Genomic DNA, 26,725 nt, shown 5'->3' with positions numbered 1-26,725 from the left:
CTGCTGCGCGTGAGCATTAAGAGTGAGACAAGAGGACAGGAGCGCACAGGCCCTCACCCCCCCCTGCCTCGACCGAACCAATCAGAAACGAGAGTGAAGTGCCTCAGCAGGTGTGATCGGAGCCGGTGTCTCTCCCAGTGCGGGACGCACCGGTGGGACTCGGGTAGATCGAGTGGGGGCAATTTATAAACACAAATATCGATGCATATCTTTTTTTTTATCTTCTTTTTACCCCTTTACATATGAAATGGAAAAGGACTCTCAATCTAAAGGACACGATTACTAGCCAAACCCGTTTTATCTGTTTGGTTTCTTTCGAATGTCTGTGTTTTATTTTCTCTTCTGGCGCAAAGACTGGAATAAAGACACGCACACGCGTCAAACCTCTGTATCCGTACTTGAAAGCACTCCAGAGACGTGGAGGTTGTTTTCCACCGACGGAAACATCACACATCGCCGTCCCCGTCCTTCTAGTCGTAGCGATAAGTGCAATGGTTTCCTGAGGCAGATTGGCAGCCGTTGACACAAAACAGTCACGTTCCACTTTAGACTTGTAGGACGCTGTGGGTTTCATTCATTCATTTGTTGTCTATGGGGTTCGCGGGCAAAAACAGGACTCCTCGGCACTCCCAGACCCGGCTTGAGGGTGTGGACTTGACGGATGTGCCGGGGGACACGCAGGGAGCCTGGTCTCAGTCCAGAGGGGAGACGGCTGCTCTCGGTGGCCAGACTCCCCCTCGCTGGGCACTGGTCTACAGACGATGGGCTCCCGAGGATCAGATGTTTTTAAGAACTCTAATCTTGGACATGACTGTTGGTTTTTTTGGTTTGTCTCTTCCTGAGGGTGCAGGTCCTCGGCCATTAGAGCCCCCAGCATCCACCCGAGTTCATTTGTTGTGTGATTTGTTTTTATTTTTATGATTGTCAAAATGTGTAAGACAGCCCTCATCTGGACAGCGCTGGGTCTGTGCGGTTTCTCTGGCATCCAAATTGAGCGCAGAAAGGAGAAGAACTGCATCAACGCACCCCTCCCTTAATTCAACACAACCACGACAGCATCAAGTGCGGGTGGAGACGGACGGAGAGACCAGTGGAGCAACTATTATAATCAATATCACTATACTATAACTCATATAAATACTATCAATATTATTACTTGATCATATAATTCAGCTAATAGATGCGGGCAAGATTTGTTCAGATGTTTATTTTATTTCTGGTGTAATTTCTGTTTGTTTTGTTTCTTTACAAGGGAGAGTGTAATTGTACATATAGCAGTTTCCTTGTAAGGGGCCCTTTGTCTGCAAGTGAAAACCGAGATCTCGAATCTGTGTGTGAGTGCGAGAGCACAGTCCTCGCCCGGGTCTCCTCTCCCTTGACCTGTTAGAGCTCCGAACACCATTGCTTTTGTTCACTGTGATTTTTATTTTTTTTCTTCAGTTTAAGTACTTTTTTTTTAATGACTAATTGACTCGACAGACCTTTGTAATGATTTTTGTATGTTTTCCTTGGTTTGTTTAACACATTGAGGGAGGGGTGACTGGTATTGGCCAGGCTGAGGACATTGTAGAAGCTCTTAAAGTTACAGAGGGAAATGGATGTTCAAAATCCTCACCCCCATCCCTCCTTCTGTCTCTCTCTCTCTCCCCCTCCCCCTGTGTCTATTTTTCTCTCCCCGTCTCTCGATTTCCCTCTCTCTATCTTTCTCTCCCCCTCTCCCTGTGTCTCTATCTTTTTCTCTCTCTCTCCTTGCTCTTCTCTGTCACTGCAGGGGGGAAGCTTGGCTCAGGTGTTCAGGGTTGCACATAATTGTGCACTTTTGTCTTTTTGATTGTTTCATTTGTATGCTCCCTGATCTTTGCAGTCCAGTGTATATCTCTTTTTATAAAACATTGGTTTGATTGTAGACTATGACATGTTGCCAATTTTACAGGAAGCCGAGAGACTGAATTAAGTGCAATTTCTTTCAGTTAGCATTTTAAGACCGTGAGAACAAACCTGTCTTACAGTGTGTTTTTTATATGTGTGGTGGCTGGGGCTTCCCCCCGAGGAAGCAACTTCGTAATTCAACAGCATTTTGGTTGAAATTCAATAAACAAACAAATACAGATCTAGACGCCTTCGGCCTCTTCATGTGTGCTGGTGCCGCGGGCCTGTGAGTAGGGGGACCGTGAACACCGATGCACCGCAGCAAGTCACAGGCACTGCGGGAGAGGACGCCATCCTAAAGTTGGCAAAGTCAACAAACACGGCAAACGTCTTCAATTTGTGTGTGTGTGGACCCTGTTTTCTTCTTCTTCGCATTATTTTTTTCTTTCTTTCTTTGATGTAATAGCGAGATTAAGAAAAAACATGATGAAAATAAATAATAAACTGGAGCAGAGGAGGAGGACAGACCTGGTCCCTGGCTCCTGAAACGTGGCAGATCAGGTGACATATTCAGAGAGATCAGCAGTGAGGCAGCGAGCCCCGGGCAGGGCTGGAAATGCAGATGTGTTGAGTTGTGTAAATAGGTGCTTGTTTGCACAGAGAGTGGTGGGGGTGGGGGATCGGGAACAAACAGACTGGCTGTGTTGTTGACTGAGTTTAGCAAACATCCTGCTGAGAGGCTGGGACACATCAGCTACCGAGACCTGAGACAGGCTGATGAGCTCAGTGGCATTTCTGTCTAATGTTCTGGTGTTGCTCTTAACACAGACATCAGGGCACCATCCTAAGCAGCAGCGTTTGTGTGACAAAAACAACACACAACTGAAAGGCTTAGTCAGTATTAGCCCCCTTTAATCACATCTCTGAACAACAATGTACCGCCTTAAGTCATTTCTTACTCATCTTTGTTTTCCTTGTGTGTGCTTCAACGGAGCTGAATGCAAAATACATATTTCTAAAAGCAGAAAAACATCTGTTTGGGGGTCCGCTTCCTGCAGGGGGCGCTGCTCACTCCGCTGCGCCGTACGAGAGCGGCGGTGCCGGGATGTCGGTGGTGGTTTCTCCTCGCTGTCTGGCTTAGGGTGACGTTGGACAACAAAGATGGCAGGAGGAAGCAGCAATTATTGGGAAGGTGAGGTGGCAAACTGGTCTAACAGGGAGCGAGGGGGAAGCGACGGGCGCACCGTGTCGTCCTTTTAATGCTGGGAAGCGGTAAAGCATCCTTTTCGGGGCGGCTGAGCGAAGCTGCCGACGCGTTTATTTCAAGTACGAGTCCTCGCTTCCCTGGCTCTCTCAGTGCAAACTAACGTGGATATTATTATTATGATCATCATCACTTCACTGGCGGCTGGTCGCTCATCCTGAATCGACCCAGCCAGGACGAGCACGATGCAAAACGCGTTTTAATTTGCGTGCGTTATTCCAGGAACGGGGAGCCGTAGAGTTCAAACTTATGGGGGCGCGCTTTAGCCTCCTATTGAGTGCTGTGTAAATCAATACAGCCAGCTATATTATAAACTCATATATGTCTCAGAGATGCGTCAGGAGTCATTCTCCCCCCCGGACGATGTCTCCTCCGGGTGAGTATGAATCTGAGTCGGGCGCTCGGAGTGGATCGGCGCGGATGTGCGTCACTGCTGACAGTTGACAACGGCTGGACTTGTGTTTTATTCGTGTAAAATCGCCATTTCGGATTGACTAAACTGTTCCTATTCAGTCTGGCCTGGCCTGGCCTGAAGCGATCTGTGTTTTAATTTGATTGAGCGGATTATTTTATACAGTTTTCATGCCGCGCTGCATCTCAAAGCGCTTGACGAGTCAGGCTACAACATTTCGCAGATACAGTGTAGAGGCGCGTTTGGTAAAGCTGTCCCTGTTCTGATGCATAGGACGTTTACATTAGTGCTATCCTGCAGTCACAGTTTGAAATGACAGCTACACACTCTCTCTCCCTCACACACACACACACACACACACACACTAAAAGTCAGCTTAAAGCACTTATAAATAAATTAATAATCTCAGACTGGTTTATACTGAGATGGAAACACGCTGTGATAACACATCCTTGTGACCCGTGTCTCTGATTGTGTGTGTGTGTGTGTGTCTGTGACTCTGTGTTTGTTTTTGCTGCAGATCTGCGGAAGCAGGCGCGGCAGCTGGAGAACGAGCTGGACCTGAAACTGGTCTCCTTCAGCAAGCTGTGCACGAGCTACAGCAGCTCCCGCGAAGCGCGCCGCGGGGACAGGTGGGTCAGCCGCTCCCAAGGTTGTTCACTCTTACTGTGTGCAAGAGAGAGAAAACTGTGCCATCACATGGACCCCTCCTTCATTAGTGCATTCACTGTCAGGCAGCAAACCCCTCTGTCGGACCACAACCAAATCACAGTGTTCCTGAAAAGAAGGCACACGGAAACCGCTTTACAACCTTAATCAATCAAACAGATGGGCTCCTAACAGCACAGAGGAGTTTAACAAAGCAATCCGGTCTACAGAAATAACCAACACTTTCCTCAGCTCACAGCACCAGCCTGATGTGATGGGACTAAATCTGGCCATCAATGATAACAATCAGATATTTAAAATTGCAGCCAAAGACAAAGAAAAAGATAAACCAGAATCACAAGCGCGCGCACACATGTTTTGATGATGAGTGTAAATCAATACGAACAAATTTAAGGCACCTATCCAATCAAAAACACCATCAACCACAAGACACAGACCTACGCCAGCATTACTGTGAGACCCTAAAACACTACAAACACACCCTTAAAAAGAGAAAACAGAAACACACAAACAAAACACTCACAGACAGAGAAATATCTGTCGACCAAAACCAGTTCTGGGAAATGTGGAACGATTTAAATTCAGCAAAACAACAGTAATTGACAATACAAAACGGAACTATTTGGGAAAATTATTTTGAAAACCTTGTCCAACAAAATGATCTGACACACAAACAAATTGAAACTAGGGAAAAACTGAAATTACTCGAACAATCAATTAAAAATAATCAATAATCAAAAAATTGACGCTCCAATCACCCTACAGGAACTATCTAAAAAGCTTAAACCCAGAAGACCTGCGGCCCGGACAGCATCAGCACTGAGATGCTCAAACACAGCAGCGCACAGCTGCAGGAAGCTGTGCTTAAACTGTTCAGCATGGTCCTCAGAACTGCTCGCTTCCCTGACATCTGGAACCAGGGGCTGATCACCCCGATTTATAAGAGTGGAGACAAATTCGACCCAAACAACTACCCCAACATTTGTGTGAGCAGCAACTTGGGGAAGGTGTTCTGCAGCATCATTAAGCCCGGATGCTGTCCTTCCTTACCGAGTCAGTCAGACTGGCTTTCTACTAAATCACAGCGATACTGATCATATTTACACCCTACACACCCTTAGAAAAAACACGTCCAGCAAAAAAGTAAATGCAAAATCTTTGCCTGTTTCATTGATTTAAAAAAGGCATTAGATTCCATTTGGCACGAGGGACTGAATTCTTCAAAGTGGTGTCGGGGGTAAAGTCTATGATATAAAATCAGTGTACACAGAAAACATGCAGTAAAAACTGGCAATAAAAGATCAGCGTTCTTCACTCAGGGGCGCGGCAGGGCTGTAGTCTGATGCTCCTGGCCTCACTCTAAATGACACAGAAGTCAAGTTCCTGCTCTATGCAGACGAGCTAGTCCTGCTGTCACCCACAGAGCAGGGGCTGCAGAAGAACCGGGCCCTGCTAGAGCAGCCTGTCAGTCCTGGGCCCTGGCAGTAAACATGAAGAACACAAAGATCATGATCTTCCAAAAAAAAAGGCCAGACCTCAGGGAAACAAATATCAGCACTCAAATTCTGGATGCACCTAAAGAAAAGTGAATCAGACTCACTCCAGTAAAGGCCCTCCAAACCCAAGAGCTCAGCCTCAGCCCCACTGGCTGCCCAATATATCATCGCTGCCACAGCCTGAGCGGCACAGAGACACACGAGCACCGGCTGTAGAGGCAGTGTAAATACTCGTTTGTAATGCATGTCCTTGTATTTCTGTGATTGAAAAACAAAACAAAAATTAATCTGTAAATAGTAAATCAATTTCCTTTTCTACGTATATAAAATCTTTTTTTTTTTCTGTACTTTAATACATTTTATAAGGTGATGTGATTTATAATTATATTATTTATTTTCCATACATGTATGTATCTTCAGTTTCTTTGGCAATACAAATGTGTTTGTCTTGCCAATAAAGCACCTTAAATTGAAATTGAAAACAACAGATTAATAATGGCGAAGGTCAGTCCTCTCAGAGTATCACCTCAGCACAGGTGAGCGGAGAGGGTTGTGCTTTGCGTCTCTTCGGTCTGTTCTTGTAACGCTATTTAAAGAGAAAAGACAAAGTGAGTCAGGGAGATGACTGTTCAGAGGTAGTGTGTTGTTGTTCACGGCCGCACCACACCGCTGACGGACAGGACAGGCTCCCACAGCCACGCCGCGCGTCTCCCGGCTCTCCCCCCGCCTCACCCAGCCTTCTCCCCATGTCTCCCCAGCTCCGACACCACCCCTCTGCTCAACAACTCCACCCAGGACAGGATGTTCGACACCATGGCGGTGGAGATCGAGCAGCTCCTGGCGAAGGTAAGGCGGGCGTGGGGGTCCGACAGAGCGGCCTCGGGGCCTCCCCACGGGCGTGGGTGTTCGTGCCGCCTCCTCACGCGGCGCTGTGTTCTCAGCTCACAGGGGTGAACGACAAGATGGCGGAGTACAGCAGCACCCCGGGGGTCGCCGCCCTCAACGCCGCCCTCATGCACACCCTGCAGCGGCACCGGGACATCCTGCAGGTACGGGTGCCTGTGCCGTATCCTCCCCCCCCCGACACTCCCTCACTCCCTCGCTCCCTTCCTCCCTCACTTCCTCGCTCTCTTCCTCTTTTCCGCTCGTCTTCCCACCCTCGCTCCCGCGCTTCCCTCGCTGCACAGCTCTTTCAAATTCAGGGATAAGATGACATTCAAACTCCTGATTGTCTGCAGGTTGAGTGTATTACACAACACAGACAGACGGAGAGAGACGCACGATAGACACGCACACGCACACACACACACACACACACACACACACACACACACACACACACACACACGCGCAACACAGTTGTCTGAGGAGGAATGCTAGGGCTGTGCCACACAATCTTGCTGATCAGTCTGAGCCGCAGGTTGAGCTGCTTCTATGAGTGCTGTTCTAAAACCCCCGAGTCTGTGAGTGTGGGTCTGCTCTGTGGCTCTGTTGTGTGTTTGAGAGTCTTTATTGCCCCTCCCGTCCCCGTCCCTCACTGTGGCTGTGTGTCTTGCAGGACTATACCCACGAGTTCCACAAAACCAAGGCCAACTTCCTCGCCATCCGGGAGCGCGAGGACCTGCTGGGCTCCGTGCGGAAGGACATCGAGTGAGTGACGCCTCCCTTTCCTGCCTGGTGTTTTGTCCTGTCAGTCGGGGTGGGGGGTGGGCACATGGGTCCTCCACGGGTTCTGGTTTGACAGTTACACCAGAGCTAATTAGGTACTTGACCTAATTGTACCCTTAATTGGACGCCGGTCACACTTCACAGTGAACCGTACAGCAGGTAGTGACTTGCGGAGGCCTGATGGGGGTGACTGTTCCACGCTGCGGTACCTCCAAGAGCCACCAGAGGGAGTGCTACACCAGCTTGATCAACTTCAGCATCTGAAATGTGGCTGAAATGTCCCTGTGGTTAAAGCTTGTTTTAAAGCATCCGGGTGCCTAAAGCTTTGCCCTACAGACTCAGAGCTGCTGTGGAAGGCTGACCCCACACCGGTCCGGCACTGAATGTGGAAATACACAAGAAGGAAGTCTTCATTAACTCCCAAATAGTGCAGTTTGATCAGATAAAAGGCTCTGTGAATCATTTCCCCAGGGGGCGCTACAGTTGCACAGAGAGGAATGGGCTTATTATTATGTAAAAGTAATTATAATCTTTATTATCGTTGGATGCGATCAAGAATCCTAATGTGGTCGGTTTGGGAACAGCAAGTTCTCCACTGTTCGCTCTGGGGTTCTGGGTTCTAGATTCTGAACAGTAGGATTCTGTGCCCTGGGGTTCTAGATTCTGCGTGGGAAGCCCAGCACTCTGCCCACTGTCTCACACAGTGAAAAAGCAACAGCTTAACCATCTCCGCCGATGGGGCCCCCAAGTCCTGGTCCTGGTCCTGGGAGCCCCAATTCCTCCATCCGTTCCCAGCAGCCCTGTCTGTGTGCCGTGGCAAAACTGCGTATGTGTTCTGACCTGGGCTGGCGACAGAGCAGTGCCATGCCAGCCCAGCTGTTCTCCCCTGCTTCGGCTGCCAGGGCCAGATGGCATGGTCTCCCCCTCTGACGTGCGAGAGCTAAGAAGACTAAAGTGTGACGCCATCGCCGCGGCTGTGTCTGGGTTTCGGGCCGTGCGGTGCTGCCCTCTGCCCTTCCCCTTCTGCCCCCTGAGAAGGGCACCCGCTGGTCCTCCCACGTGCACTGTTCCGCCAAGGAAGGGCTCGGCTTCTGCATCCAGATGTGTGGCACCGTTACTGGGGTTTGGCGTTCGTGCCGATTTCACGGCGCACAGTTGCGTGGGGGGCGTTGCGGAGAGGAGACCAGTAAAGGGGACGGATCGGTGACATTTGCAGCACACACTCTCTCTCTCTGTCTCTCTCTCTCTTGGTTCGGGAGGGTCTCAATAATTTTCATTTCCAGCCCGAGCAGATAATTTAAGCCGAACGTGATTAAGAACCCGCACGGCCTGATTAATTGCCCCCATCCCGGGTGTCAAGCCTAAATATAGCCGCGCTGCACAGGCTGCCGCTGCTCCGCTCCTCTCTTTTGTGCTGAGTCGGGCGTCGGTGTGGGGGAGGCGGGGGTGCGGGGCTGTCACTCCTCTGACGGAGCTGGCAGACGGGCGCTGCGTTCCTGCCGCTCCTGGGATTAATTATCTGCTCCGAAGGGATTCGCTGCAGAAGCCTGTCTTTGCTGAGATTTCTTCACGGTGTCAGCAGGAAAAACACAAACAGAGTTGCCACGAACACCATGCCGAAGCCATATGTTGCCCCAAGAACAGACCCAGTGCTTAACACTCACTTTGTCTGTGTCTCTGTCTCTCTCTGCTTGTCTCTCTGTTTCTGTCTCTCTGTGTGTCTCTGTCTGGCCAGGTAAAGTGAAGTGAGTCCTGTGGTACTTTAAAAAATTAGTTTCCTTTTGCAAAGAAAACAAAATGGCTATGAAAGTGAACAGATCAGCTCCCTGTGGTGCTGAGAACAGGTGCAGGACAGGTGTGTCAGAGTGGGATATAAGAAACAAAACCACACATAGAAAACATTCCTCTTTCAAAGTGCTCGAGAGGTTAGTCGGTGGCAGAGATTCTGTGCCAGGGTGAGAGACCCCAGGCGGTTTTGGGGCTTCTCTACCGAGACCCCTGTCCCCCCTCTGTGATGTCACCCCCTTATCTCTCTCTCTCTCTCTCTCTCTCTCTCTCTCTCTCTCTCTCTGCTTCTCTCCTCCTCTCAGGACCTACAAGAGCGGCTCTGGGGTGAACAACAGGAGGACGGAGCTGTTCCTGAAGGAGCACGAGCATCTGCGCAAGTGAGTGCCTGTCGCTGCGGGGAAGTGGGCCGGGGGGTCCGCGGGGGTGGGAGACCTGCAGCGTGGTTTTGTTGTTGTGGTTGTTGGTTGGTTTGGTTTCTGTGTAACGGAGTGGTTTGGTTGTCCCGCTCCGGCACATAAACACGTGATATTCTGTACCCGAAGAGGCACCAAATTCATCCCAAAGCAGTTTATTTTGGAAAACCCTAATAAGTGACACACTCACCCAAACTTATGTATCGAGTTATTTGGTTGCTTTGCTGTGGCGGTGGGGGGGTCATCTCCGATTCACGCCCCCGAATCCGGCCGCTTCGGTTATTCAGTCAGTGGGAACGGGGAGCAGAGCCTGACTGACCTTTGACCTTTGACTCTGCGTGACTGCGCCCCCCGCCAACGTACGATCAAACGCAATAAAATAAGTAAAATCAAACCGGTGTAAATAAATAAAACTAATAAAATGGTTGGGCAGATAAATCAATCCTTATTAATGACCTTTTTCTCGGTTTAAAAAAATAAGATAGATCCACCTCATCCCGTCTGTAAATTATTCATCCGTTTCCATCTCTGCGCCATCCATCTGTAGCGGAGTTAGCGCTGTCCCTGTAATGACTGGGAGGGGCCTGGTTTCTCTAGCGGCAGAGAAAGTGCTGGCGTCGGGAGAAAACAGCGGCTGGGGGGGGGGCGGTGGTGACGCGGGAATCCGGCAGCGGCACCTGCGAGCGGAGAGCGGGCCGAGGAGGGCGATCTGCGTGTTTGTTTGTTTATTTATTTCTTGACTCGATAACCGCGGTGTCTTGGCCAAGCTGTCCCTTCTGAAAGTGTTTAATTCACCCCCCTCTTCTCAGCCACTCTGTGAGGGGGACTGAGGCCCAGACAGGATGGTCGGAGTTTAAATCTCTCTCTCTCTCAAATTTGCTGATGCTTTAAATGAAGGAAGGAATCTGCTCCGTTGACTTCTGTGGCTAAACTGTGTTTATATTTTAAAACTAATACACGGATGTGGTTTTCCCACACCGAAGCCAGAGAGGGCGGTTTTCTTTTTAATCGTATTTGTAATCCATTACTGCCAGATGATGGCAGTCCCCCCCCACCACACCACCGACACCGAAGGGCTTCCCTACTTTTCTGTTTCCGCTCGATCAGGTGTACAGCGGGCGGGTGGCTTTCGTAAGCGGGGGGCGTGAGGAGGCCACAACCACAGCCTGCAGTTTATTCCAGGGGGCCCAGGAAAAACCAATCTTGGTTTCTTAATAAGCACTCGGACAGTAAACGCCACCCAACTTGTGCCTTGGGATTCACTCATGACCTCTGACCTGGCCTGGCTGTGGGGCTGACCGCCTCGCGCCCCCTGCCCTGTGTCGAAGTGAGCGCGTAGCTCAGGCATTAATGGCGGGCGCAGCCAGCGAGGCAGTAAGGGCGGTGGTCTGGCAGCAGTCTTGCCTGGCGGCTGGCTGGCGCGGGATGCTCCTCCTGGACACTCCGTCACGCAGCTCTCCCCTCTAATTAACAGGGAGAAGTGGGAGGATCTCCTGTCGGCGCCAGGTGTTTTTTAATCACCGGCTGCCGGCGCACATTTGCTGATTGGGTCTGGCGGGAGTTGGGCATCTCCGCTCTTCGCCAGAGAGAGCGGCAAACCGCGGTGCTCACCGTGCCTCGCTCTCCCAGACCGCTACCCCACCGTGCGGGTTTTTACAGAACAGCAAAAACACAGTGTTTGTGACGGGAGGTCAGCTCTCACTTCTGGGTTTCCCACACTCAGCGTTTAATGTATTTTTGTTGGAGGCATGTGTTTGTAGGTGCACCAATTCGGTCTGTTAAACTGCGGTGGGGGGTGGGGGGCACAGGGAACAGCGCTTCTCTCTCTCTCTCTCTCACACACACGAGTGAAACGTCTTCCTCTGGTGTTTTCATTGCAATTCTGACTGCAGTTTCCCCGGCGCTTTCTGTTGCAGAGATGTGTGTGCGTCTCCCCTCCGCGCCTCGCTGCGTCTCGGTCCCTGCGCTCTTGTGGTCGGTCATTAGTAACCCAACACTCTCAGCCCTCCTCCTGCAGGCAGTAATTGAGGATGACAACATTAGGGCTGGCAATTAAGCAGTTTAGCGTTATCTGCAGCAGTCGTAAAGTGGCAGTCTCTCGGAGATGTTCCCGAGGATTCCGGTCGGGGTGGGTGGGTGTGTGTGTGGGCGGAGGTTCTGTGGCAGCATTACTGACAACTGCTTCATCTAAAATGAAAGAAATATATTTGTATTTATATTCAGACCCTTCCTATAGTGTGGCATTTTAAGGGAAAGATGAGTTGCAGTAAATGTCAGCAATATCCGATTCCTCAACTAGATATTTGGTGCAGGTCTCTCCCAGCTTGGCACACTGGACTGGGCCCCTCCGCCGTAGCTTGGGCCTCATGCTTTGGATCTGGTTGTGTGTAACACATTTCTAATTAAATATCCAAGTCTAGAATGGAAAACTTCCTCTCAAGGAGGCTAATAACTCTGATTCGATACCTCTGGAGGTTGGTTTTTCGATGGTCTCACTGTGAAGAAGGTTTTCTGTCCTTGTAGCTGTCGGGCAGCACCTTATTATGTTTATTCATATTTATAAATATTTGTTTTAGATGTGATGAACTTGGAAAGCAAGCTGAGCTCTTGGTTATCTGTCTGTCCCATAATGCCACAGTGAACGCTGAATTAGGACCAGTCGTTTCAAACTGGAAGAAGCAACATTAATGCTGATCTTCCTCTGACATTGCCGTTGTGTTTTAAAACAGCTGTGTGTGACGCTCTTTGTGGTGGTTAATGGTTTTGGTGGATTAAATGGTCAGCTCTGTGTATAAAGCTGTTTTTTCTCAGCGACCTGTCCAGAGCCCAAGGAAATAAAAACATAAGAGGCTAAAGAGGACATGACATCCTTCTCAGCCAATCAGCTTCCACACGTTCTTATCCTCCCCCTTTCTAGAACGTGCTGCAGTGCCCACTTCCTGCCTGCCTGTTGGGCCGCTCCTGATGTCATGACACTTGCGCATATAGTGGGTTAATACTCAGCTGTGAGACCACTTTGCCAATTCTGCCCAGCTGTGCCATAAAAATAAATAAATAAATAAAACCGAGAGAGAGAGATGGAGACAGACAGAGCGAAGGGGAACCAGACCCAGACGTAGGAGTCCATTAGAAGCTTACAGGAATTATTCTGACGGCTGTGGTTGCCGAGAACAAGTTCCAGTAAAAAAAAAAAAAAAAAAGCTGCCGTTTTCATTCTTCCAGCGACTATTAGCAATAATTGGCAATTAGCAGTGGCTGAGACATGCAGGGGTCGGGAGCACCCAGCCTTTCTGCCTCACTGCCATATTTCTCATTGTTGCCTGTGACCCATTGAACAAGCCAGCGGGGGGTGCGCGGTATGACACCTCATGCTACACTGCAGGGGCATAACAAGGCGATGTGCGTCGTGAATCACCCACGTGTGACGTGTCGCTCGAGATCTGATGTTTTGAATCTAAATGAAAGAGAAGAATCGCACTGGTGAAGATACTCCCTGCCAGACGGCCGGCTCGTTAGGATGAGGTGACGTTTCTGTGACGGCCGGTAGGACCAGTTCCTCCCGAGTGAGAAACCAACACAGCCACGGTGTCGGTGGGATTTGGTCTGGTTCGTCAACATTGCAGTTTGATTGGTTGTTGCTGCTGTTTATCTATGAGCTTGTGCAAACATACTTGATTAATGATGATGGTGATGGTGGGGATTTAATGTATGGTTAAGGTTCCTCCTGCAACCGTTGGCCGTGCATGGGCGGTCCGGTGCGCTGAGCTCTGAGAGGCAGCTGTGAAGGAGCCCGGCCTTTGCCCACGCTGTCTGTAGGTTTTGTTGCTAATGCTGAGGTGGGCTTTTTTTTAATGTCCTGTTCTTGTTCTTCGTCCTTGTTTTATAAAGAATGCATTTGGCGGAGACTCGCACCTAACTGTGGGAGCGAGCCGGCACAACCGCGCAGCGCTCTCCGTAAAGCCGAGGCGGCCGTCCAAAGCAAACCAGTTAATTATATTGAGAGAAAAAGTGCTAAACCGAAACGCATCCTTTTGTGAACGGGGAGGTAAGGCAGGCCAAGGACTTTGAGAAATGAGCCTTTCTGGCCGATGAACGTCCTGGCTCGGGCTGCGTGGTTTGGTGCGTCTGGCTCGTGGCCCGCCGTATTTTTTTATTACTGTGCGCAGAGAGCGGGGGGGGCGAGGGAGCGGCCGTCTGGACATTTTGAATGCCATTACTTTTTCGGAACGGGCCGCGGGGGGTCCCGTCTTTCAATGTCCGCAGGTCGAAAGGTCTCGACTTCTGGGTGGGTGGGCTGTGATGCCGAATCTGTGATGCTTCTGTCATCCCGGTGTCCGACAGGTCGATGCTCGGACACTGTTGGCCGACACTGTCACGTAGGACACAACCGCAGTTCACCAGGCCAGACGTTATTCTGTTGGAACCCATTCCTGCTCGGGCACAGACTTAAGGTTTTAAGAAGCCGGTGGGCAGATTTAATTACCAAGAGTGTTTCCTAAAGGCAGTCGGCACATGTCCTCATTAAAAACATCATCATAATGATAAGAGGTTTTTAATATATTATGTATTGACTCGGAAAGGGAAGGGGTGAGTTGTTGTTTTTTTTCCAAACTGGAAGCAAAGCCCACATAGGAAACACAGTCATCCTTTCCAGTTCGTCCGATTGCTCTGCGTTGAGTGTAAAGTAGATTTTCCATTAATATACCCATAATCAATGCATTTACTTCCATTTTCTTATCTTCTGCTGCTGCTCTGGTGTCGTTGTCCTGGGATTTCAACTCCCTTTCCTGGTGATGTCAGGCGTGTCGCTGCAGAGTTGATGGAACTGGGCACTGATGGCGTTTTAAAGGTTGTGAGAAATGCAGGGTGATGGTGTCTGTGATTTCCCAGGCCTGGATAGTGTTCTCAGCCACGCAAGTAACGTCAATATTTGTGAGCTACGGCGCGGGAGCGCTGAGAGGACATGCGAAGTGAAGGCACGACCAGGAGGGAAGAAGTTCTGTTTTTCTTCCCTCTGTCGGCTCCGTCGCGCAGCCATTAATCTTCCCTCACGAAAAGCCCTTTTTAGAAGCAGGGCTGTCAGGTCGAGCCGTTCTGATGCCTAATTGAGACGACTTGACACTGTTTCTCATCAGGAGAGGGGAGCTGGGGGGGGAATTTGTTTGAGATTAATGTGAACGTCGAGCTGGTGTGTGTGTGTGTGTGTGTGTGTGTGTGTGTTTTAAAACTAGCAGGCCTATTCTGAGAAACCTTTCTGCTCAAGTACAAAAGTTTTTTTTTTTTGTTAACTCTGGTTAATTTGCATTCTGATGTGACAGGCTGGAAAACACAGCCGTCTCTCGCCACTCCAGGGCTTTAATCAGGATTGAATATTATGAGGTGTAACACTTTATAAAATAAATATGGATATACTTTTGGAAATTGGGAGGGAGGGGGGTTGGGGAGGTGAGAACTAGATCCCTCAGCACAAACACGCCGGGACGGAGGCACGGTGAGCCCTGAGACAAATGCAGTTTATTTTTCTTAGTATCCGAGTATGGGGGGGTGGATCTTAAGTCTCCCCATCAATAAAGATTTTTATCTGCCAATTTGTCAGCTATCAAGTTGACTCACTATTATTATTATTTATGATATATGGCATGTAAGAGTGTAGATTCTGTGTGTATGTGCGCGTTTGTTGCTTGTGGGTCGGTGAGTCGTGATCCTCAGCCGAGCGGAACAGATTTCTCTCGGATGAAATACAGCAGAGCCGCGCACCGCTCTGTGACTGCAGTAAATCCTGCCACGCTCTGATTTATGACCCAATTGAACAGGCCTTTTTGTGACCCCTGCCCCCAGACTCACTACCTTTACTGATCTTTTTACTGCAGAGCCTGAATCCCCCCACCCCTTATTAGAGGCATCCTATGATGTGCATGCATGTGGGGGGTGGGGTGGCATGCTAATAACCTCAAACTGAATCTCCTCCCCCTTCCAGTCCCGACTGCCACTTTGCTCATTCTTTGTTTCTCTGAGAAAAGACACAACAGTGGTTGTTAGTCCCTCACCGTCGCACAAGCCGTCCGGCCACGCGGGTCCCACGTCCTCGTTTATCTTCAGAGACAGGAGCTGAATTGTCATTCAAGCCCATTATTGATCTGTCCCACTTTTGCTTTGTCAGTCTGCGGAAGTCCTTTCGTGGCATTTTGTCAGTATTGATGTACCTTTTGTTGTCGGGTTTTGTTATCGAACAAAAGAAAACAAAGCAAACTAAGAACTCTAGCGTGGCGAGCGACAACAGGCTCTGAATATAAACGGTGAGCCGGGCTGCTTGGCATTCCTCGGGTCACAGTGAAAGGTCAAACCACTAGTGGGGGCGCTGACCTGGCAAAGAGCGTCTGGACCGGCCCATATGGGGGTCCGGGTCTCTTGCCATCTCTCCGACTCGAGGGTCAACTGAGAGAAAGGTCAGCGGCTGTCCGGTCACAAGAGGGGCCATGCCGTTTCAGCCTCTGAGATCCTAATGAGGCTGGAGGGACTTGGTGGCCTGGGCTCGCTGCCTGTTGGACCTCCCTGGCCGGCTTGTAGAGATCGGTTCTCCGCTTCAGCACCTGGCTGCAGGGAGGGACCAAAGGGCCCAGCCAATAAACAGGAAAGGGCAGATGGAGCTGGTTTTGTGCCGCCCGGCTGTCCTGAGTGCTTTAGCTTGTTCTGTAGGTCTGAGATCGCTGGCTTGCAGCTCACAACATGAACTAGTTTGTCGTTGTGTTTTGCTGTCGCTGCAGCTCTGCCAGGCAGCCGGGACACCCAGAAGGACGACACAAGGGTTGTTTTTCGTTCTTGCTGTTGTTTTTCCTCTCCCCTGGTAGAATCGTCTCCAATAGAAGTGTCTCTCTCCGTTCGTCAATCCGCTGAGCAGACGGACACCTGTCACCCATCTGTTGTCTTGACTGACTTTAAACTTGCTGTGAAATGAGTGGCGACCCGGGTCACAGGTGTGGCAGCCCCCCGTAAACAAAAGCAGTGATTCGTCCTGTGTTGTGGAATGGGCTGTGGTGCCCGAGCCCTGGAGTGCAGAGGACTGGGCCGCAGTGGCCACCTGCTGCCGGGGCCGCAGCCTGCTGTTCCTCACGGCCCTGCAGGCTGATTAATACGCCGGGCCCCCGTGGAGTGCGGGCGGCAGATGGAAGCAAGTCCTCGGGGCCCGGTATGTGCCAGGGCTGGGTGTAAACAAGCCGGGCTGGCACACGGCACTCTGCCCTCCTCGGCCTGGCACGCTGCCGGCAGGGTCCCCAGGCTCTCTCTGCTCTTTGTTTACTCCCCAGTCTTTGGCGAGGTGGCGCCTCACTCGTAGACCGTGACTCTTAGACTGTGTGGAGGGGTGGGGGGGCTGTGAGAGTGTTATTGTGTAGCTGAGGCTCTGTCTGAAGCCCTGAGTACAGTGACTCTCGGGTAGCAGTCCTTTAGAAGTCACCTTGTCATCCAGCGCAAACCAGAACTCTTCCCATTTCAGTGCTTTTCAGTACTGGGTTGTGTTGTGTTAGGGAGTTGCATTACTCTGGGCTGGGTTTGTGTAGTGCTGCATTGCATTGCGTTGTGGTGTTTTTGTGCTGATCTGGGCTGGGCTGTGTTGTGGTGTGTTGCATTGTATTGGTCCGTGTTGTGCTGTGATGTGTTGCATTGTATTGTGCTTTACTATGTTTGGCTGTGCTGTGTGTTGTGTAGCATTGGGCTGTACTGCACTGTGCAGCTCGGATGACTGCCGCCATGTTCCTCTCGTTACGAAACCTCCTCGGTATCGATTCTCATTAGACAGTGAAACGCTGATTGTGCTGTTCTCCATGAGCAAGAGAGGGACGTCTCACTACGGTGGGGTCGGGGGGGGGGGGTATATTGTGTCCCCTGGGATCCGTGGAGAGAAGTGGTGCGGTCCTCCCTCCCTCCCTCCCTCAGGGATTCTCTCCGTGCTTTAAAGATTTAAATATTCTGTCTCCTGACTGTGAACCTTCACTCAATGCATTTTTCGGTTAGTTTTTTTGGTCTGAATTGATCCTGGAGGCTGAGCGCACCGACCAGCACACGCATGTCAACACAGTGGCCCAACACACTCAGAGGAGCCGTGTTCTCGCTCTCTCTCCCTCGCCTGTCTGCCTCCCTGGACAATCCCATAAATCCTGGGAGGAGTGTCGCAGTGCCGGCATCCCCAGGGCTCTGTGTTTTACAGCGCTCGCTTAGGGGGGGGGGGGTTCTCTCGCTCTCTCTCGCTCTCTCTCGCTCTCTCTCAGCACTAAAAAGCGCCGGCTGCTTCTCCCGCTTGTACCAGCGATACCCATCACTCCCGTGGTGACAAGGCCAATCTGTCACACCACCTCGGAGGTGTCAGTCATTCGGAGTAACGGACTATCGAGATCGTCACTCGGCTGACAGGCCCTGAGCACTGTCACCCCCCCGGGGTTGCTGTTCCCTCCACACACACACACACACACACACACACAGAGTACAGGCCAGTGTGTCCGGCTCGGGATGTCCTGTGACCGGCAGCTCAGTCCTGCAGTCAGCATACCAAACGGTCTGGAGACGCCAGCTCTCAGGGGTTGAGACTGAAAATCCACAATCTGTGCCAGGAACCTAGAATTAGTATTAATACAGCATTTCCTGAAAGTGTGTGTGCGTCAAAATCTTTTTTATTGTATATATGCATTTATTTCGGTACGTTTGAAATGGCAGCCTGCGGGGTGGGTTTGGGCAGCCCTGCACACCGGGGGAGCTAACGAAGCGGGAACGGATTCCCCAGCGCAGCCAGACCTGACCTTGTTTTGCCAGCCGTGGAGAAAGCTCCCAGGGGGGTTTCTCTCTGCACTTAATTAAAGAGTGAACTTCTCCTCCCTGTGCAGACAGCCTGTGTTAAACGGCGCTCGGCTCTCATTAGGACTGTCCTGTGAAACAGTGTCGGCTGTGGGTGTGATTCTCCGAACCGTGTGAATAAGAACCCGGGTTTCCAAAGGGAATAACAACAGTAATGAGAGTCTCTCTGAGTGAAAGTGCCGTCGGTCCAGATCGTTTTCTCGACACTCCCTGATGGAGTGGTTCAAGTTAAACTGTCACTCGCGTCCTGTCAGAAAGTCAATCAGGTGCGGGAGAGACACTGAGAGATACCTTTCCCCCTGATTAAAAGCTTCTGGAATTGAAAGGTGAAAAATAAAATAGAGTTAACAACAGTAAGATGAACCATTTATTAAGAAAAATAATTAAAATGGGCTTGGCCTCCATAAATTATCCATGAGACTGTATTATAAAAAGTCATTTCAGAATGATTGAAGCCGTTTGTCATGTGCAGAGTTACTGAAGCACACGTAGGGATTGGAAAAAGGCCCCGGGCTGGACGTGGGGCACAGATTTCAGCTCCGCTCAGGCACCGCTTGAAGTGTGCATCAGTCATCGTTTTGTGTACTTTGTGGTTCATGTTGAAAAAGCCCGAAGACGCACAAACCGCAGACCCCGTTTTCCGTCTCTCTGAGAGACCGAGTCACAGGGATGCGGAGCGAGACACAGATCACGCTCAACTCCAGCAATAGACACATTACTGTAGATGATAATAACAGCAGCAATTAATACCTTTCAATTGCACACAAGTACAAGGCTTGGATTAAAGATTAAAGTGCCTCTTGTGTCTAATTGCCTCTTTCTTAAGTGTGTCTCTGTTGTTGGAAGTAAGCGTGCAGATAAGCCTCGGCTTTAAGCTCTGTGGTCACGGGCTGCTTCTCGCTCCAGGGTGAGACGGGAACGCGGGGCGTGGGGCGGCCTCTTTTGGGGCGTGCTGCGCAGCCCGGTGCTTCTTGCAGACAGAAGAGAAGAAAATGCATTAAGTATCGAATACCAAGTCTTGTTCCGGTGCCTGTAATTGAATCACAATCCTGTGGCCAGCAGAAAATGAAATACGTCCATTTGTACGAGCGAGGGAGATTGCCAGTGCTTTTTCCTGTCTACTCCTCAACTCCTTTAAGCCTCTGAGATCTCCTCCTAGGTGGGTTTGCAGATTAACTTGCATACATTATTATTATTATTGTATGGCATTGGTTAAGTAGTCGTGCAGCTGTTGCCAAAGTCCCCAAATCACCAATTGTCTGTCACCAATCACCCAGTGTCTGTGTCGGCTGACTTGAACAAGGGCGTCCAGTTTTACTTTTATGCTTTCACTTCATCATGTATTGTTACTTTTTGTCATGTTAAACGCTAAAACAAAATCACATCCCACCAGACACGACTATTACTGACTGCGCCAAGAGGCAGGCGTTGGCAACCGAATGCACCTTCCAGGCAGCGTCTGGGTTCAGGCTTTAGGCTTCTACCGTTATTTCATTACTGCCTGTGAGACTGCGCTGCCTGGGAAGTGTGTTTGGGTTGCAGGCGTCGGCCTCTGGCACTGCAGGGCGGCCGCAGTCTCCCGGCACCGGTGAAGTAATCCAAGGGTGTGGCTCGGGGGCGTGGCCTGGTCCCGCCAGCGGGTGACGAGTACTCTAGTCCACTACTAACCTGTGTTCTCATTTCTCTCTCTCTCTCTTTGCAGTTCAGATCGGTTGATTGAAGACACGATAAGGTAGGCCCACCCCCAAACTGCTTTTGTCATCATCAAAGTACATCTTTCACAATTGCATCAGTCTGCTGCTGCTGTTATATTTGTCCAAGATGACAACACTCAGGAGAGAGCTGCAGTGTTGTGTTGGTGTTGATGTTGACGCGACACAAATGCGACCCTCGAATCATTTACCAGTCGTCATAGCGGAAGAGGAGCGCAGGGCGAGAGTCGCAGGGCGCCGGCGCTGCGCTGCCTGCAGAGAGACAGGCCTTTTTCATAATTAACCCGTTTCAGGGGGAAAGCAGGCGTAAATCACTAGAGGACCTTGAGCAACAAGCCAATTACCCTGCGATTCAATTGTACCGTTGGATTGCGCTGGAAACTGATCTTGTCTTAAAGTAAGGCTGGCAGCTGCCTCCCCTGCAATCCATATCTTAAATAGCATTTCTGGAAACGTTGACAAGCAGTAACTGGGCTTATTTTTATATATATATATATATATATATATATATATATATATATAATATACTTCTCCATTTCTCTTTCTTTCCCCACTGACAGAAACAGAAATCGGTATCAAAGTGTGGTTCTGAGTGTAGGTGTAGGTTCGTTGTACAGAAATGTGGTTTGGATGCCATACCATATAGGTCTGGGTTCTAATCATGAGATGATTTTCCCAATGTAGAACTGGTCCATAAAGCATGATTAAAATCTCCAGGGGAGGTGTTTTGGTTTGTTTTTTTCCTTCCCCCATCCCCCACACTGTTTTTAATTCTTCCTCTCACAAACCAAACTCTTCTGGCCGCTCTCCGAATTACATAGAGACGTTTCCAATCATGAAGATAAAGAGAACAAAAAAACAACCTTGGCTAAACAAAGTGATGCAACAGAAATGCAATTTCTTATTACAGCAGCATAATTGACCCAGAATTTAGTCTTTAAGAGGCAATCAGTTGTCAGACTGTTGAATCAAACCACTATTTGATTATTGTGATTTCTAAAAGGCAGAATCAATTTGCAGACTCTCCCCCTCCACACCTTTTTAATTTAAATCTGAAGAATCAAATCGTCACTCAGTGTAGCACCTCTAGGAAACAGTGAAATAAAGAACTAGATGCATCCTCTGCAGACCAAGCTGGAGTGGCAGTGGGAGGAGATGGGCTTCAGTTCAGTCTGAAAGAGCGAATCACTCAAAAGGAATACAGCCTTTTTGGTGTTTTGTTGGTGGCTTGTTTTTGTGTGGGTTGTTTGTCCTCGGAGGCAGGCGCGTGCCGGGACCTGTTTTGGTTGTTTGCCAAACTGTGGAGCGTGATGAATGTTCCCTGTTATGCCGTCTCCAAGATACTGGACACTGTACAGCCAACTACAGAAGAAAAGGAAAAGAAAAATGCTGTCTGTAAATATATGGCTTCATAATGGCAGTCTGCGTGGAGATCCCAGGTTCTGAGAGACTCATTAAGCCCATCGAAGTTTGAAGTGCATGAAAGTAGTTATAAGGAATCTTCTCGCATTCCTTTGATCCGCAGTGTCTGCCGTCCGGGTGAATGGGTTTCTAATGGAGGGTCATTTCTCAATAAGCACGGAGTCGTTCGGTCTCGGGCGGCACGCTGTGATTAATGCCTTCTGGGATTTAATGTAACCCCATTTTTCACCCTCTGTCTCTCTCTCTCAGTCTCTCTCCGGAATTAAAATGAATTTGGAAAGTAATCTTGACTTCTATCTGACTTCTAAATTTCACAAAGCGATAGAGCTGTACTCTGGGTCCTTCTCGGATCACGCGTGCGATACGGCTCAGGTTTCAGCTCTGGACTGGGCCGCTCTCTGTTTCCGGAGCCCGTCTTGCCCTCCGACGACTTGCTGTACTATATTTAAATCCCTTGGGAGAGGGGAAACTGAATGTCAGGGGGGTGTTTAAGCTCTACGTGTGTTGGGCATCATTGCCAAGCATTACAGGGCATTGCTTACATCACTGGGGGGTGGAAAACGGCAACAGGATGCAAAGGACCAGATGATTGTGAGCAGAACTCCATCACACATGTATACCAAACAGAGAGAGAGACAGGGACAGGGACAGGGACTGGGGGAGGGGGGGAGAGAGACTGGGAGAGGGACTTAGGGACTAGGGAGAGAGACGGGGATAGAGGGGGGCACACAAGCTGAGAATTCAGCATAATTCTGACGTGGTGGCGTTTACTCGTCCATGTGTCTGCATGTTCCTATTTGTTTCAATTTTCACACCCTTCTGTCCCCTTCCAGCATCGCAATGGCAACAAAGGAGAACATGACCTCACAGCGCGGGATGTTGAAGTCCATACAGAGCCGAGTCAACACTCTGGCCAGTATCCTTTACAGCCGGCGGTCCGGTGGGGCCGAAAAGTGCGATCGGCGTTTACTTTCGCCTGCGATGCTCGGCGTCGTTTCCCGTTTTCACCAGGAAAGGAAATCTCAGTACCGCATTCCATGGTCCGCAACTGGATGGGAAGTCAGCGCCACTTCCTGCCAGGATCGTTTCTCGGGCCGGGTTTGGAGTGAAAGAAACATCCCCACAGTCGATGGAGTGATTGGGCTGTGGGTTTGGCCCGTTCGAGGAGGTCGCTGTTTTTCCTGTTTTTTCCTTAATCAGGTCTTTCCTCCCAGATCGCTTCCCAGCCATCAACAACCTGATCCAGCGAATCAACCTGCGGAAGAGGCGGGACTCCCTAATTCTGGGCGGAGTCATTGGCATCTGCACCATCCTGCTGCTGCTCTACGCTTTTCACTGACAGGCGGCGGGGTGCGACCAATCGCTTCGGAGGATTATGCGAGTAGAAGATGAGGGGTGGGGCCTGTGAGAGTGGGCGGGGTAGTGGGAGGAGACTGAATACTGCTGGCACCCTATTTGCCAGATATGATCAGCTTGGACTACTGTTTGTGTAATTACCAAGGAGGGAAGGGGTGCAGGGCTGGGGACTTCAAACTAAAACAGTATTTATTCATATACAATTTTGCTCCCAAAGTGGCGCACACGTGCTTTTGTAACTGAGAGGCAGAGATTTACTCGTTATTGTGTCACTGGCCTTTTCCCTCCCCCTCGAGGAGTAGCAAGTAAGAGGAGGAAGGTGTGCATTGATGCTGTGATGTCCACTTCCGATCCGATGTGCTTTTGAGGGAGGGGATCTAGAGAAACCAAATGAATTGGGGGGGGAAAAATGCAAAAATGACAAAATAAAGAAGTGTTAAAGGTGTGTGAAACGAGGGGATGACAATGTTTTAAGTTACTGGATTTTAGCTCAGTGCTTTTCTTCGTTTTGTCAGGCGCAGGGATCCCGTTGTTGTATATAACTATAACACACTTGGCACATATTCGTACTGAATAGTTCAGCTCTCGATGGATAGGGTCGTGTTTTGCAGGGTGTTTAGATATCCCGAAATATCACTTTCTCCCCGATATTGGGGTTTCCGAATGCGTCCGAGCTGCGTGCACGGAATCGGCAAGAACCCCTTTAAAACGATCTTCACCCCCCCAGTTCTCTCGGCTCTGATTGGGTTCAGAAGGTTCTTCACAGTTGTATCGCCTCCACCGTGTCGGCAGCCCCTGAGGATTCGTCTACTTGGAGTTTCAACTGGGACCGGGTACCAGAGACCGCTATAATATAGACTTTAACAATCAGCATGTGTTTAAGGGTATTTGGTGAGTGATAATTTTGGGAGACCTGTAACATTTACCCCCAAAACTCTGTCCCGTGCCAAGCAGAGGCCCCTATTGTGTCTGGTGTCCCTGGCACAGCTGGCCAGGCCAATCCTTCTGGTTTCCCCATCACCTCCCTCGCCTCCCCTCTGTAAATACTGTACATATATAAATATATTGATATATTAATTTATCTAGGCCTGTCTTTCTCAAACGCTAACGCCGATAGGAACGGAGCCTCTGTCCGGTGCTGCCGCGGTTCTCGACGGATTCCAACAGGTCTCTGTTCGCGTCTCCTGTCAGGAAGTGCGCAGACCACCCTCACGCCTCACGCCTCGGGCGCAGACCCCCCACACACTGCGCAGTTTGTAGGGAGCAACAGACTGGGCCGCCTGGACCGCCCACAGATGTTTTGCTCTTTTGTTTTTGTCTGAATTTATGATCTTTCTATTCATTCGCAATGGGGGTTTCATCTCACACGGGGTCTTTCCTTCTGTAAAAAGGGGGCATATAAATAATCATTAACAGCTTTTAAGTGTTAGGTAATTGACTCCTAAATAGAATAAAGATTTTTAAACTTAAAAACAGAAAAAGTGTTGTTTTTTTCGATCCCATGCCAAAAGAGATCCATCCAAGTTATGTTGTGTTCGGTCTCGGGTTGCACGCCTCCCATGACTGAGATTCTCATCCTGACGGGCAGCCACGCCTCTCGCATACGTGTGCTGAAGACCCCGAGGTGTGCTCTGTACCCATCGGAGAGAGGAATCCACAGCATCCCGATGAGCCAGTTTTGATGTGAACGCAGTCTGGCAGCAGCTGCTGTGCAACACATCCTTCACTGCAGTTCCTGTGAGATGGAACTGCAGCAGTGGAGGAACAAATGTCTCCCCTCTCACATGCTTCCTTCCGGAGGGCTTTTAGATCAGGCAGGGTCAGATATACTGGTACCACTGGGGTATGTCTGTCTCCTCTGGCTGCCCGTCCTCGTGGGCTGTTGTCACTCATATTTACCGCCCTGTCCTCTGTGCGCCGGCCGTGCTCTCTCGGTCCCAGAGCCTCGTCCTCTCATCTCTTGCTCTGCCCCCACTCTCCCATTTCTGCAGAGTCGTCTCTCGGTGCTGCTGTTTTCCCAGCGTGTTGACAGATGACTGATGGCTCCGAATCGGCCGCACAGCCGCACGTCCGAAAGGCATTAGAGCAGCATTAAAACACAACCGCATTAGAGAGAGCATCCCGGCGTCATTCTGGAGATGATGAAGTTGTTAATTTCCAGTGCTGGGGAGGGGTCGTGTGTTATGGTCTGTAATTTGTAGGACAGATGGGGTGAGGTGGGGGGGCAATCTAAGACCACTTGAGAACCCTGTGTGAATCTCGTAGTTTGATTATTTGCCATCTGGTCGGAGGGGGAAGTGTGCAGCAGCTCCTGTATTGGGGGGAGCGGGCATGGGTTGGCATCGCTGGTTACCGCCTGTCACCGGGGTATTTAAAGAGGTTTATTGACGATTTCCAGACTCGTACCTCGGCACGTTGAATGCAGAATCGGCTGCCAGGCTGTACAGGATGTTTCTTCCCTTCGTTTTTGCGTTTATTTATTTGACGTTGGCATCACATTGGGCTGAACCCATGGCAACATCCCTCGCGCCGGCCGTAGCGTCAGAAAGCCGTGTCCTCTGGCCCTCATGTCTCTGCATCACTGTGGTGTGATGTTCACCAGATTTAATCAGACAACAGTGTCAATATCTTAATTTTGCTTTTTTGGTTGTTTTTGTTTAGAGGGGCAGGGGCGAGGAGAGGGTTAATATTTCTCGCACCTCGTCTGTAAAAGGGAAAGTGTGATCGGGTTGGTTTGTATTGTATTTTATTAAAACCCGAAGGAATACACGAAGCAGACTCTCCATCTCGCTCGTGATTCTGTCCGTTTGTCTGTGTCGTCCGTGCCCGAGCGAAGGCGTGGTGGTCAGGCTGCTGCTTGTGATACAGAACTACACGATTATTAATAAAACTTCATACTGTGATATAACCAGAACGCCAGTGTTTGGGTTTCTTTCTGTGGGTCATTGTGTTTTACTGTAGTACACCCCCCCTTCCCCCACTGCGCTACAGACCCATGAAACCCCCCCATAAAAGTGTCCTCAGTGCTGACAGTGTGCATAAATACTGTTCTGTGTGTGTCACACAAAACCCCACCTCCACCGTGCCACTGACCTTTTGTATAATAAATTGCCCATGGGGGTTGGCTTGTCTTATTTGTACTAATAAAGAGTAATTTATACCTACCAGTGTGTGTGTGTGTGTGTGAGAGAGAGTCTGTGTGGGAACGAGAGAGAATGTGTGTGTGTGTGTGTGTGTGAGAGACACCAGGGGCACAGATCTGATTTCTGAGTGCCTTCCCGAGAAGTTCCTGACCCCTGCGTGCCCACCAGCACAATCGCTGACCACTGATGTCCTGCCATTTCCATCAGGGTGATAAATAATGGAGGAGAGGGAAAGAGAGGGTGTGTGTGTGTGTGAGAGAGAGAGTCTCTAAGTGTGTGTGAGAGAGAGAGAGAACACGTGTGTGTGGGTCCCCCCTGACCCCCGACCCCCACAGAAGGCACAGGACCCACAGTGACCATGCATGTTAACTTTTATTCCAGCCATGCGGAGGGTATACCTAAAAATAAATGCATACAAAACATTTGATGGCATATTTAAAAAATAATACTAAATAAATACAAAAAATACTATGAATAATAGTCATAATAATAGTCTCTCTTTGTATTTTCAAACAAGGAGAACTGGCTCCTTTTTGAGCTCTGGGGTGTTTATTTCTCGCTATTCCATCCCCCTGCCTACTTTCCTTTATTTTTATCTGATTATAGCATGTGTGTGAGCTGGGACACACCTTAACAAAAAGCACTCGGTGTGGAGACAATCTGAACTAC

General features: G+C 49.7%; 1 protein-coding gene across 2 annotated transcripts; it reads left to right on the top strand.

The window, feature by feature from the left end:
- The first annotated feature begins 2,908 nt into the window (after positions 1 to 2,908).
- gosr1 (golgi SNAP receptor complex member 1) lies at positions 2,909 to 26,077 on the top strand. Of its 2 annotated transcripts, none has more exons than XM_066695324.1 (9): positions 2,909 to 3,061; positions 4,066 to 4,177; positions 6,469 to 6,556; positions 6,652 to 6,759; positions 7,269 to 7,360; positions 9,469 to 9,543; positions 20,126 to 20,155; positions 22,391 to 22,473; positions 22,772 to 26,077. In XM_066695324.1, exons 1-9 carry the CDS (start codon positions 3,031 to 3,033, stop codon positions 22,894 to 22,896), a joined length of 744 nt encoding a protein of 247 aa, XP_066551421.1. In that variant the 5' UTR covers positions 2,909 to 3,030; the 3' UTR covers positions 22,897 to 26,077. The 2 variants fall into 2 exon arrangements, with proteins under 2 accessions (XP_066551421.1, XP_066551420.1); XM_066695323.1 differs by lacking the exon at positions 2,909 to 3,061 and adding an exon at positions 3,080 to 3,509.
- The last annotated feature ends 648 nt before the right edge of the window (positions 26,078 to 26,725 follow it).

Source organism: Amia ocellicauda, chromosome 22, assembly GCF_036373705.1.
Source record: "Amia ocellicauda isolate fAmiCal2 chromosome 22, fAmiCal2.hap1, whole genome shotgun sequence".
Taxonomy (NCBI): Eukaryota; Metazoa; Chordata; class Actinopteri; order Amiiformes; family Amiidae; genus Amia; species Amia ocellicauda.
The sequence above is the reverse complement of the archived record's forward strand: the minus strand, read 5'-3'. Positions and strand labels throughout refer to the sequence as shown.